This window comes from Hyperolius riggenbachi, chromosome 7 (genome assembly GCF_040937935.1).
Source record: "Hyperolius riggenbachi isolate aHypRig1 chromosome 7, aHypRig1.pri, whole genome shotgun sequence".
NCBI classification, from domain to species: domain Eukaryota; kingdom Metazoa; phylum Chordata; class Amphibia; order Anura; family Hyperoliidae; genus Hyperolius; species Hyperolius riggenbachi.
Genome location: NC_090652.1, coordinates 147,439,387 through 147,453,940, shown reverse-complemented (window position 1 = coordinate 147,453,940; position 14,554 = coordinate 147,439,387). Strand labels below are relative to the sequence as shown.

The window sequence follows — 14,554 nt, the reverse complement described above, 5'->3', positions numbered from 1 at the left end:
GCGTTTCAGCTAGCATTTTGCGGTTTTGTGAAGCGTTTTTGGTGTAGTGGATTTCATGTATTGTTACAGTAAAGCTGTTACTGAACAGCTACTGTAACAAAAAACACCTGGCAAACCGCTCTGAAGTGCTGTTTTTCAGAGCGGTTTGCGTTTTCCTATACTTAACATTGAGGCAGAAACGCATCCGCAATCCAAAATCTGCAGCAGCCCGGGAGTATGCGTTTCTGCAAAACGCCTCCCGCTCTGGTGTGCACCAGCCCATTGAAATACATTACCCTAGCGGATCCGCACCCGCAAGCGGATCGCAAACAGCAGCAGAACCGCTCTGGTGTGCATTAGGCCTTACTCCTTTTAAAAAATGCTACTTACCTGGCTGTCATGCTGTTCCTCTCCCTCTAATGCCATGAGTGACTTGCCCAGAGGAATTATGATGTTCAGGTGGTCTGGCATCACTGATTGTAGTTTGCTGCTACTAAAGCTAAAAATGAGCATGACAGCTGGGCAGTTGCCATTTTGAAAAGGGAGCAAAAATGTCCCCCCTTCATGTCTCTCTAAGTTTTCCCTAAGATTCTGGTGCATCTAGCATTCAGCATGTAAATCTGGATTATTAAATGCTGAGTACATAAAAAAACATAAAAGTTCTTAGATGTGCTTTTGCCTTAAGGAAGAAATCGTAGCTATGTATGTGCTGTCTATTATACTTGCCGCTGTAACTACAATACAAACATCCTTCTTACTGCTGTGCACAAATTTCCAGCACACATATGGGCATTATCCCTTCTCTAGAGCTTATCGTAGCCTTTAACGATACAATTCCCTGGACAATCAACTGTCTGATTCGATCATTATGATCGATCGGAAATGTTCACTTGGGTCCACTACCAAAAGGGAAAATGTTGACCTGTGTTCAAATTACAGGATTGGGGACTATTTCATAAGTAAGTGTATTTCAGCACCATTACCTTAAAGTGTACCCGAGGTGACATGATGAGATAAACATGCATAGTGTACATTGCCAAATATATTAACTAGGCTGTTTCTTTATTCTTTTACTGCCTGAAAGAGTTGATCTTCAGGCATGCAAGTGACAGTTTCTCTCTTGTTGGATATTTGTCAGAGTATAGGTAACCATCACTAATAAGGAAATACAGCCATAAAACTTTTCCTGCAGAGAACAACTTCTGAAAGCAGGGAATAGAAGAAAAAAGTGCCTATAGTTCATATATTTTAGCTCTGGGACACTTGGTAGACTGTCAATGAGCAGAGATAATGAAACATTAAATCTACTACTTTGTAAATATTTAAACATACATTGAAAAAAATAAATATATATATTCATCAGTCATTTTTAGGAGTAGGAGTGTTTAGCTCATCAGTTTATTTTCACCTCGGACTCAGTTTAATTCTTCCTCACCTATATCACAGAACAGCTTTAATGTGGCTGGGAAATCACACTCCTACTTGTATAAAGTACTTATAATATTAATCTATATATATAGTAGTTTTCGGAACATCTTTATTTATGGTGTTTATATAGTGCACACAGTGGCATAGCAATAGCGGATACAGAGGTTGCACTCTATATAGGTCCTGTGCTGGTAATTATCACTCCTATAGATGCTTTGACTAGTGGTAACCATTAACAAACCGTCCCCCCTCCTTTGCTTGCACCTCTAATACTGTGGTGGTCCTTGGCAGGTTTTGATGCACCATATCAATTGTTATGTATAGAGTGCTTGGTGGTCCCAAATGCACATTAGCTATGTCACTGAGTGCCGACATGATGCAGTTCCATGTACATATGTTATATTTACCATTATTTAATTGTTCATTTCAGACTGTTAAGGTTAATAATACTTTACCAGTAAGGACATTGCTCAGGTGAATTCTTCTTTGCAGGCAGGTAGTGATGTGCTGCTTTGTCACTATTGGTAAGGGATTGGTTCCTGACTTCCTGTGACATAGGCCTAAAGCTGAAATCCCCCATGTCTGTAGTGACTTTCAATGTTCCATGATTTCAGTAATATTATTCTTCCAGTCAACAGTGCTATAGAAAAAGATTTTGTGGGGTTTTTTTGTTTTGTTTTGTTTTTTTCCTTTCTCAAATGCAGTGCAAGTGCTCTATTGTCAAAAGTTGCGGTTGTCCATAATAGATTAGCTAAGTTGACCCTGGATTTTGGTTTTGTGAAGATATCACTTAAAGAGGAACTCCAGTGAAAATAATGTAATAAAAAAGTGCTTCATTTTTACAATAATCATGTATAAAATGATTTAGTCAGTGTTTGCCCATTGTAAAACTTTTAAATCCCTGATTTACATTCTGACATTTATCACATGGTGACATTTTTACTGCTGGCAGGTGATGTAGCTGCTGCTTGCTGTTTTGGCAGTTAGAAACAGCTGTAAACAGCTATTTCCCACAGTGCAACAAGGTTCACAGACAGGAATCTGCCAGGAGTACCATGGTCCTCAGAGTTTCTTGTGGAAGGGGTTTCGCCACAATATCAGCCATACTGAGCCCCCTGATGATCTCTTTGTGAAAAGGAAAATATTTCTCATGTAAAAGGGGGTATCGGCTACTGATTGGGATGAAGTTCAATTCTTGGTCACGGTTTCTCTTTAAGTGGGTTCTTGTAGGCAGCTTATACCTTTAGACCAGGCATGGGCAAACTTGGCCCTCCAGCTGTTAAGGAACTACAAGTCCCACAATGCATTGCAGGAGTCTGACCGCCACAGTCATGACTCATAAATGCAAATGCATTGTCGGACTTGTAGTTCCGTAACAGCTGGAGGGCCAAGTTTGCCCATGCCTGCTTTAGACTGCCAAAACTGCAGTTGGAGTGTTTGGTTTTCAAATTCCTCTACTACAGTGCTTCTTGAGATATAAGGCGTCCGTGGATAATTTAACATACGGTCCTTTAATTGGGGTCTATGTGTCTCAGTGGTAATGATGAGAAGAAAGTCTCATATGCCAGCATCATTGGCTAGTAGAACAATGCATAATACTGTTTGCCACTTATAGCTCTATGAGAGTGTGATCTAATCATTTCTTTTGGTATTGTCTTGTTTGTGTGGACAGTCCCTGAAGTGCTCTTTTTTTCTCCTTCCACAGCTGAGCCAGTTTTTATTCCTTCACAGCATGGTTATGGATCTACAAATGAACCAATGTTTAATCTTTGGGGACCAGCAGAAATGCGAGCACCAAAAATATCAGCCTCAAGACCCATGAGCAGAGGAACAACAAGATGGTCTCAGGTGACTTGTCTACTGGAATCTTCTGTGTATAGTTTTCAACTTCATACCAGTTGGTCTGTCTGTCTGTCTATCTTTCTCTATCTATCTTGGCACAAAATAATTTCTCTATTAGCGGAAACTTGTTTCAGAGCGTTGGTTCTTGAATCATTTAAAATATCATGCACCCTGTTTGCATCTATTGCATTACTTAGACAGGGGTCACACTTGCTTAAAATCACATGCATTTTCTGAAACGTGAAAATGCACATTATGCATCCCAATGTACAGTTGCACTGTAGAGGGAGCATTGTGCGTTTTTCTCATAGTGGTAAAACAATACTGGCACTGCTTCTTTTTGCGTGCGATTCCCTATTGGGGACAGTCAGCTGGCTGGTGACCAGACTCAAGTGTGATCCCTGCCAAGAACGCAACTTCAGCTGAAACTTTTAGGCCCCGTTCAGACTGCAGAACGCAGACCGCAACGCATGCGGACCGCAACGCGTACGAACGCACGCCATCCGCGTTCGTATGCGTTGCGTGGCTGATCCCATCACTGAAAAGTGAACGGGACAGCCATGCGTTTTTACAAAAAATGCGTGCAGCATGCGTTCCCGGACCGCACAGGTCCGGAACGCATGCAGTGTGAACATCAGACATTGCACTCTATGCAATGTCTGATGTCGTGCGTGTCGGCCACCTGCACGCGTTTCCAAAACGCGGCTGGAAAAGCGTGCAGTGTGAACGGGGCCTTATTTCACATCTGGATATTTTGGAAAAGGCTTGCAATCTGTTAATGAACATTCCTCACCCCTGTCCAGAAATAAAATGGGTAGATCTCTCCAATGGAGTTGGTGACCGTGTGGAAAGAAACCTTTTTGTTAGAACTGCTGGTGTACTGCTGGCGCTCACAGTCTTTCATGACACCATGAACTCAAATTCAGACAAATTCTCTTTGCTAACGGGCAGAGACAGCAAATGTAATACATTTTCCTCACACTATGTAAAATTGAAAAACTGTCTGGGGTTGGTATTTAACCACTTGACCACTGAGGGGTTTTTCCCCTTTAGGACCAGAACAATTTTCACCTGTCAGCACTCCTCCCTTTCTTTCGCCAACAACTTAATCGCTACTAATCACAACTTGTTTTTTTCGCCACCAATTAGGCTTTCTTTGGGTGGTATATTATGCTAAGAATTATTTTATTCTAATTGCATTGTAATGGGAATAATAAGGGAAAAAAATGAAAAAAACTAATTTCTCAGTTTTCCGCCAATTTAGTTTTAAAATGTATATAGTTTTACATTTTTTCCCTAGTACGATGCATTGTTTTCAGTTTTGCATCCATCACTAATCACAAGTCCATAATTTGAAGATAACAGTAATATACCCTTGAGATACATAATAAAAAAAGTTCAGTCCCTGTAACTATTCAGTCCCTGTACAGAGCCTTCTCATAAAAATAGCATATTGTGATAAAGTTCATTATTTTCTGTAATGTACTGATAAACATTAGACTTTCATATATTTTAGATTCATTACACACACCTGAAGTAGTTCAAGCCTTTTATTGTTTCAATATTGATGATTTTGGCATTCAGCTCATGAAAACCCCAAATTCCTATCTAAAAAAATTAGCATATTAATGAAAAGGTTCTCTAAACGAGCTAGTAACCTAATCATCTAAATCAACTACCGTATATACTACTACTCGCATATAAGCCGACCCGCATATAAGCCGACCCCCCAACTTTTACCTGAAAAAACAGGGGAAAATGATGGACCCCCATATAAGCCGGGGGTAGGAAATGCTGGCCGCCTTATTCCCCTAGTGTGTCCCAGTATAGCTAGTAAAGTGCCCAGTATGGGTAGGTAGTGCCCCAGTATAGCTAGTATAGTGCCCAGTATAGCTAGTATAGTGCTCAGTTTAGCTAGTATAGTGCTCAGTATAGCTAGTATAGTGCCCCAGTTTAGCTAGTATAGTGCTCAGTATAGCTAGTATAGTGCTCAGTATAGCTAGTATAATGCCCCAGTTTAGCTAGTATAGTGCTCAGTATAGCTAGTATAGTGCCCCAGTTTAGCTAGTATAGTGCTCACTATAGCTAGTATAGTGCCCCAGTTTAGCTAGTATAGTGCTCAGTATAGCTAGTATAGTGCTCAGTATAGCTAGTATAGTGCCCCAGTTTAGCTAGTATAGTGCTCAGTATAGCTAGTATAGTGCCCCAGTTTAGCTAGTATAGTGCTCAGTATAGCTAGTATAGTGCTCAGTTTAGCTAGTATAGTGCTCAGTTTAGCTAGTATAGTGCTCAGTATAGCTAGTATAGTGCCCAGTATAGCTAGTATAGTGCCCCAGTTTAGCTAGTATAGTGCTCAGTATAGCTAGTATAGTGCCCAGTGTAGTGCCCTGCCCCGCACGCTCCCTCCCTCCGCGGCCGCTGCTGCTGCTATTACCTGCTTTTAGGCAGCGGCCGCTTCCTAATCCGGGTTCCCCTCTTCATCCTGCGGACTCCGTAACTGTATCACAGCAGTGCGCCCGGCGCTGCTGCTGTGACGATGCAGGGGCCAGGAAAGAGCGGTTCCCCTGGTAACGGCGATGCGCCGTTACCAGGGGAACCGCTCTTTCCTGCCCCCTGCATCGTCACAGCAGCAGCGCCGGGCGCGCTGCTGTGATACAGTTACGGAGTCCGCAGGATAAAGAGGGGAACCCGGATTAGGAAGCGGCCGCTGAAGCAGGTAATTTAGCAGCAGCGGCGGCCGCGGAGGGAGGGGGCGAGCGGGCGGGGGGCGCAGACCACCACCCACGACTCGCATACAAGCCGACCCCCCCCCAACTTTTGGCCCCCTTTTTGGGGGTCAAAAATTCGGCTTGTATGCGAGTATATACGGTAATTAACTCTAAACACCTGCAAAAGATTCCTGAGGCTTTTAAAAACTCCCAGCCTGGTTCATTACTCAAAACCGCAATCATAGGTAAGACTGACGACCTGACTGCTGTCCAGAAGGCCATCATTGACACCCTCAAGCAAGCGGGTAAGACCCAGAAAGAAATTTCTGAACAAATAGGCTGTTCCCAGAGTGCTGTATCAAGGCACCTCAGTGGGAAGTCTGTGGGAAGGAAAAAGTGTGGCAGAAAACGCTGCACAATGAGAAGAGGTTACCGGACCCTGAGGAAGATTGTGGAGAAAGACCGATTCCAGACCTTGGGGGACCTGCGGAAGCAGTGGACTGAGTCTGGAGTAGAAACATCCAGAGCCACCGTGTACAGGTGTGTGCAGGAAATGGGCTACAGGTGCCGCATTCCCCAGGTCAAGCCACTTTTGAACCAGAAACAGCGGTAGAAGCACCTGACCTGTGCTACAGAGAAGCAGCACTGGACTGTTGCTCAGTGGTCCAAAGTACTTTTTTCGGATGAAAGCAACTTTTGCATGTCATTCAGAAATCAAGGTGCCAGAGTCTGGAGGAAGACTGGGGAGAGGGAAATAACAAAATGCCCGAAGTCCAGTGTCAAGTACCCACAGTCAGTGATGGTCTGGGGTGCCATGGCAGCTGCTGGTGTTGGTCCACTGTGTTTTATCAAGGGCAGGGTCAATGCAGCTAGCTATCAGGAGATTTTGGAGCACTTCATCTCCATAAAGCTTTTCAGCAGATGGAAGCATGAAGATTTCATTTTTCAGCACGACCTGGCACCTGCTCACAGTGCCAAAACCACTGGTAAATGGTTTACTGACCATGGTATTACTGTGCTCAATTGGCCTGCCAACTCTCCTGACCTGAACCCCATAGAGAATCTGTGGGATATTGTGAAGAGAAAGTTGAGAGACGCAAGACCCAACACTCTGGATGAGCTTAAGGCCGCTATCGAAGCATCCTGGGCCTCCATAACACCTGAGCAGTGCCACAGGCTGATTGCCTCAATGCCACGCCGCATTGAAGCAGTCCTTTCTGCAAAAGGATTCCCGACCAAGTATTGAGTGCATAACTGAACATAATTATTTGAAGGTTGACTTTTTTGTTTTAAAAAACACTTTTCTTTTATTGGTCGGATGAAATATCCTAATTTTTTTAGATAAGAATTTGGGGTTTTCATGAGCTGTATGCCAAAATCATCAATATTAAAACAATAAAAGGCTTGAACTACTTCAGTTGTGTGTAATGAATCTAAAATATATGAAAGTCTGTTTATCAGTACATTGCAGAAAATAATGAACTTTATCACAATATGCTAATTTTTTGGAAAGGACCTGTAAAGGTAACTTTTTTTTTTTTAATGAAAAAAATGTATTTGGGTACTATGGCAGAGTGTGATGGGGAAGGAGTTTATTTTAAATGTAAGTGTGGGACTATGTAGGTGTAATTTTACTATTTGGCCACAAGATGTTCTCGCGCATTATTTCCTATTAGCGTACTATAAGTGCGCTAACAGGAAGTAATGCGATGACGTGTTACTTCCTTAGTTACAAAGAACACAGGCGTCTCATTGATGCCACCTATCATTGACACGGGGACTTAGATCAATAAATGGGAACTGCGTTCCCATTCATAGATCTCCCCTTTATGGGGCGGCGGTGAGTACCCTTGGGGAATTGCGTGCGGGAGTGAGCGGCCATCGGCTGCATTAGATGAAGATGTACGTCCCTGGGACTTCAGATAAAGTTTCCCAGGGTGCAGAATATACTGCACAAGGTGCAGTAAGTGGTTAACGCACACCTGAATTGAGATTAATATGGAGGCTGCCATATTTTTTTCTTTTTAAACATTGCAAATTGTTCATCCTTTAATACTTTTAGTCATAGACCCTGAACAAGCATGCAAATCAAGTGTTTGAAGTCTGACCGGATTAGCTGTGTGCTTGTTGCAGGTGGGTGATTCAGAAACTACTGATGCCAAACCAGCAGGACAGCCAGGCAACTGATATTGTTTAAGGCTACTTACACACTAAGACGTTGTGTTAGGTGCTACGTTAAGGTTGCATAACGTGCACCTAACGCAATGTATGGTGGTGCGGGAGAGGACAGTAGAGTGAGCCGCGTTAGGAGGCTCTAGCCGCATAAGGTCTCCCAGGGTGGCGCTGATTGGCCGGCGGGACCATGTGATGCGGAGCGAGACACTCCGCATCACGTGGTCCCGCCGGCCAATCAGCGGCCGCCAGTGCAGTGCATATTAACTAGCCATGTGCGCGGCTACTGTAGCGGCATCTCCCCGCCTCCTCTCCGCCCCCCACTGAGCATGTGCAAACAGTCTAACGCGGCTAAAGCCACTAGAACGCACAGCATGCTGCACTTTCACTACAACGTGCAGCGTTACATGTAACGCAACGTGGGCAGTGTGAACAGCCAACTTGTGTTACATTGCTGTGCGTTGGGGGAGCGTTACAGGCTGCACTAACGTGTGCCTGTAACGTCCATGTGTGGAAGCAGCCTAAAAGATAGTAAATATGGCAGTCACCATATCTTTCTCACTTCAAGTGTACATTAAGTACCTCCTTCACGGCTTCCCACATTAAGTACCTCCTTCACGGCTTCCCTCAGCCCTGCCAATTTGACACAAACCGCGCTCTGCTGCCCAACACTAGCCATGGGTGTGGAGTCAGCTTCACAGCATCCCACCACCTTGACCAGAGAGGAACTCCCTCGCCAGCAACAACCTGCCAAAGAGTGGGACCCTGTGGGACGTGGTTACTGAACACATCAATCACCTTACAAACAGAACCCATGGTGCCCCAAACAAACGGTACAGAGGGAGAAGAGCTGGTACACTTGTGAGACTCAAGAGGAAAGGCCTTCGCTCCTCCATCCCTGCCATCCTGCTAGCGAATGTTTGCTCCCTCCCTAACAAAGTGGATGAGCTGCTCCTACTACTTGAGAGCAAATCCTCGATCGGCAGCAACTCCCCGGTTCTTTGCTTCACGGAGACCTGGCTGAGCGAATGCGTCCCCGATCACTCCCTGCAGGTACCAGGTTATGACCTCCTCCGCGCGGACCGAGACACTTTGCTCTCTGGGAAAAAGAAAGGAGGGGGTATCTGCTTTTACATAAACACTACCTGGTGCACCAACACCACCATCCTCGGCAAGTCCTGCAACCCAGAAGTCGAGTTCATAGCCATCAACTGCAGACCTCAGTACTCTCCGAGGGAGTTCTCATCCCTAGTTCTTGTCGGAGTCTACATCCCTCCTGATGCCAGCACCAAGGACGCCCTGCGAACACTCAGCGACAGCATCTCACGGTGGGAGACTGCACATCCAGAGTCACTCTTCATCATCCTGGGCAACTTCAACAACGCAAATCTGCATCAGGAGATGCCCCGCTACAAGCAGCACATCACCTGCCCCACCAGGCACAGGAACACCCTGGACCACTGCTACACGATCCACAAAAATGCGTACAAGGCTAGCCAGGGTGCCCCCTTGGGGAATTCTGACCACAACCTAATCCATCTGATCCCCACCTACAAGAGGCTTCTTGAGACTGCTAAACCCACTGTCAAGTCTGTCAAGAAGTGGACAGAAGAAGCCAAGCTGGAGCTACAAGCATGCTTCGACTGTACCGACTGGTCATCTCTGGAGGCACCCACCCTTGACGAATGGTCGGAAAATGTCACCTCCTACATAAGCTTTTGCGAAGAAATGTGCATCCCTTCCAAGACCTTCAAGGCCTTCCCTAATAACAAGCCTTGGTTCAACAACAAACTGCGACAACTTCGCAAGCGCACGGAGCAAGCGCACAAGTCCGGTACCCCAGAGGAGTACAAGGAGGCCAGGTACGACCTGAAACGGGAACTGCGAGCTGCGAAGAGAGCCTACTCCGATAAGCTAGGACTACGCCTTCAGTCCAACAACTCGAGGGAGGTGTGGCAAGGCCTCAGGGCGGTCACTAACTTCAAACCCTCTCCCCAACGGGTGATACCAAGCATTAAACTGGCCGAGGAACTCAACGAGTTCTACTGCAGGTTCGAGAAACAGCCCCAGCAGCCCGGGGCTCCAGGGTCGATGATAACGGCACCCGCCGCACTGAGAGATCGAGACATCGCTGCACCGGTTGAAGTCCAGGAAGCAGAAGTTCTTAGGCTGCTTCGCAAGCTCAACCCCAGGAAGGCTTCAGGCCCGGATGGTGTTTCATCAAATTGCCTAAGGACCTGTGCAGTTCAATTGGCCCCGGTGCTCACCACTCTGTTCAGTAAGTCGCTTGCGGAAGGCACTGTCCCCTCCTGTCTCAAGAGGTCCACAATCGTACCAGTCCCCAAAAAATCGGGCAGTACAGACCTCAACAACTTCAGACCCGTAGCTCTAACCCCTACCATCATGAAGGTTCTAGAACGGCTTGTCCTGGCTCACCTCAAACGCACCACTGATGCACTGCTCGACCCACTCCAATTCGCTTACAGGGCCAACAGGTCCATAGAGGATGCCATAAATGTCAGCCTGGCTTAAATTATGGAGCATCTCGACAGGCCTGGCTCCTACGCCAGGATCCTATTCCTGGACTTCAGCTCGGCCTTCAACACGATCTGCCCTGACACCCTGGTTGATAACCTGGCGCAGCTCGGCGTCGACCCCACACTTCGCACATGGCTCAGGAGCTTCCTCACAGGCAGGACGCAACAGGTTAAGCTGGATAACTGCTCCTCGGGCGAGAGAACTACCAACACAGGGGCACCTCAAGGGTGTGTACTGTCCCTGCTTCTGTTCTCCATGTACACCAACAACTGCACCTCCGCCTCGGACTCCGTCAAGGTTATCAAATTTGCAGATGACACAACAATCATCGGTCTCATTGGCGGTAACGGAGAGCGAGACTACCGCAGTGAGATAGAGAGAATCTGCAACTGGTGCATGAATAACAACCTTGTCCTCAATGCTGCAAAGACTGTTGAGCTGACTGTTGATTTCAGGAGGAACCCCCCCACTCTCCCACCAGTCTACATAGGCGACACCGAAGTCTCCAGAGTTCCATCAGTCCGGTTCCTTGGCACAACCCTATCCGCCGACTTAAGATGGGGGCCGAACACCACCAAAATTCAGATGAAGGCACAACAAAGGCTATTTTTCCTGCGCCAACTTAAAAAATTTGGAATGCCTCGGGAGCTGCTGACCAGTTTCTACACCGCCACCACGGAGTCTATACTTTGCTCAGTAATCGTCTGGTATGCCAGCGCAACGGCCAGCGACAGACATAGACTGCAAAGAGTCATTAGTGAGGCAGAGAGGATCATTGGATCGCCCCTACCACCTCTAGATCTCCTCCACACGGCCAGGATGAGGAAGAGGGCCACCAGGATCTCCTGCGACCCCTCCCACCCTGGCAGCCGCTTCTTTGAGCCTCTCCCATCCGGCCGTCGCTTCCGAACCATCCAATCCAAGACCACCAGGCGCAGGAACTCTTTCTTTCCCCAGGCTGTTCTACTGCTCAACAACACTGACGCCTGACTATTCCCTTCTGCAATCAGCAGGCTTGCCCCAGGTGCTGCTCTCCTGCCTTAATGTCTGCATCCGACTCTCACTAGCACAATGATCCATGACGCCGTACCTGTTAAGGCTGCTTGGACTCAGTCAGGGTCATCTTACTAACGCAGCAGCGTGTTAAATGGTAGCGATTGCAGACGTAGAATGTAAAATGTACTGTTAATCCTTTTAGTTTAGTCTGTGCATTTGTACTTGTAGCTATATATGTAAGATAGACAACTGTTAACGTGTATTTTGCCTTTGCCATGTATACCACAAGCAATTCCGAGTACGGTACCCCCGCACTTGGCGAATAAATCCATCTTGTATCTTGTATCTATTTTTCTAGAGGTTGTCAGCTGTAATGACAATAGGAGTGTCTCTCCAGATTCATTGTTATGCACTTGTTTTTCAATAGCTTAATCTTCTCGTTACCAATAATACAATTCTGTTTCCACTCAAGGTTTATAGTCCACATATGCAAAGAAAACTCTGTAAAGTTACTGCTTTCGCCAAAGGATTCCTGACAAGGAAATTGATGCAGACGGAGAAACTGAAGTATCTAAAGCAGACTGTGAAGGTACATCAACATTGACTTTGTGCACTACTTTTTATTTTCTCCTTTTAGTTTGTGTGCAGATCATCAATTTTGATCATTTATTTAGAGGATCAGAAAAAACACAAGTTAGTTAAAGCGGATCCGAGATGAAAAACTAACTATAACAAGTAACTTGTCTGTATATCTTATCTAAAGTTTAGATAGTTTACACAGCAAATCTATCTGCAAACAGCTTCAACAGTTTATGATTTATCCTGTGATACAATGAGAGCGGCCATGTTCTGTTTGTCACATTACACACAGGCAAGCTGATCTGTATCTCCAGCCCTCAGCCTGTAAACACTTCACTCCCCTCTCCTCCTCCCCTCCCCTCTGCCTCTGAAATCTCTGGCTATTAACCTCCTCCTCCTGCCCAGACTGAGCTCCCATAAGCCCTTGCCACTAAGGCTCAGAGTGCCAAGGCTCTTTGGAGAAGCTGTGGGCGAGGCTGGTTTAGTTTGTAGGGAATTCGAGTATTAAAACAAACGTATTTGGCTTGAGGAATGCCCTATAAAGTATATGAAAGGAACACAATTCTACAATGAGTAAAAGTTTTTTTTATCTCTGATCCACTTTAATAGTGTTTCTCTTTGTGCATAGCTGAGTCGTGTTCAGAGCCTACAGTGTGAGATTTCTAGGTAAGGCTGTGAGTGTAAAGGTTCGTACACATGCTAGATTAGAATTGCCAAACAAAAACATCTGACATTGCTCCGTAATGTTGTCCAAACACAAAGATTTCGTATATATGAAAATGTAGTGCAGCTACCTAGAAGTTCCTTTTGCACCACTATTAGTGCAGCCCAGGTTTCAGTGTTCCTGTGCATCAGCTTTCTTTGAAATGTTTAGCAAAATCCAGACATGGCTTTTATTTTATCTGAAGCTTCATGGTTTGACCAACGAGGGATGCTGACCAACAGAGTTATGGGCCAGCTCAAAGGGGATGAAGCAACAGTTTACCTTCCAGAATATAGTGTGTATGTGGAAGCATCCTGGGCTGATCTGAGAAAAAGTAAATTGTGTTGAGGAACTTCCAAGTGCCCTGCTGCACTTATGTAGGCCAGGGTTTCTCAACTCAGTTCTCAAGTACCCCCAACAGTACATGTTTTGCAGAAAACCAACAATATTCACAGCTGGGGCACTTAGAGTCTCAGCAGAACTCAGTAACTACCTCTGGATTTCAGCTAAACATTTACTGTTGTGGGTACTTGAGGACTGAGTTGAGAAACCATGGTGTAGGCTTTGGCTCACAGCTTCAGTACAGAAGTACCATACAGTATATCAGGAGATGTTGTCTGATAAATTTAATTATTGTACATGTTCTAGATTTTCTGTATACATAGGGTTATAACTGTGTTTTTCAAAAGCCATTTTGTTGGGGACAGTGCATAGTGAGATACTGCTTCATGTCTGCAGTAAAGTATGGGAGAATAAAAGGGAAAAACTGCCATCTGACTTTTTTATATACAGTACATTTAGATATATTTAGAGCCCTTATTGCTTGCTTCAGATTGAGTTTAATTTTTCCCTTTTCCTTAGGACACTGCTGAGTTTATCAAGACATTCCATAGTGATGTTCCCCTGACCAGAGGCATGGTTTCAGCACAGGATGTCTCATTGCAAGAGAGGGTCATTGCACAGGTAAGCTGTTTTGATTGTGAATTGACTACAGGTCATGTTCAAGTAATGTACAGTAGCAATGGACTTTGACTTGAATTGCTTGCGAGCATCTTATATTTTTGTGAAATTAAAAGGAAATAAATATGGCAGCCTATGTAGCCCTTTTTCCAAAGACACTTACTGCGAAGAACCTCTTACTACACAGGTGGTAAAATCTCTTTTCCTCCATGCATAGATCATGTCCTGTTGTTCTTTCTACATACCTAGGGATAAAAAGGTAATATGCTGGGCTTTTATGTTGCCCTTGGATGTGTTTATTTATACATGATAATTATGTCACCTCTTAGTCAGCGCTAAATTATGTTATATAAAATGCTATTATATTATAAGGCTTTAGACCGCACAACTCCTTCACACAATAAGTGGGAGGCAAATGGGGTACATGTTACGGATGAGGATTGGGAAGATGCACTACACATTGTTAAAGTGTCCCCATGTGTACGGAAAAAAAATTACACAACTTTTTATACTTCACTAAGCAGTGACGTAGCTAGATACTATGGGGCCCCATAGCAAAATTTTCATGGGGCCTTTAGATCTAGGCAGTCTTGACCTGCCCCACCCTATGGATATGAGTTGACCAGGCAATTTGCATTTTCATGAATAA

General features: G+C 45.1%; 1 protein-coding gene across 1 annotated transcript in view; it reads left to right on the top strand.

Annotated features, from left to right (window-relative positions):
* Positions 1-14,554, top strand: part of CCP110 (centriolar coiled-coil protein 110) — a 108,393-nt gene that overhangs the window by 78,919 nt on the left and 14,920 nt on the right. Inside the window, exons 7-9 of the mRNA XM_068244744.1 lie at positions 3,113-3,255; positions 12,136-12,252; positions 13,807-13,908. Of these exons, the coding sequence (XP_068100845.1) occupies positions 3,113-3,255; positions 12,136-12,252; positions 13,807-13,908 (362 nt within the window). The remainder of the gene's footprint in view (positions 1-3,112; positions 3,256-12,135; positions 12,253-13,806; positions 13,909-14,554) is intronic.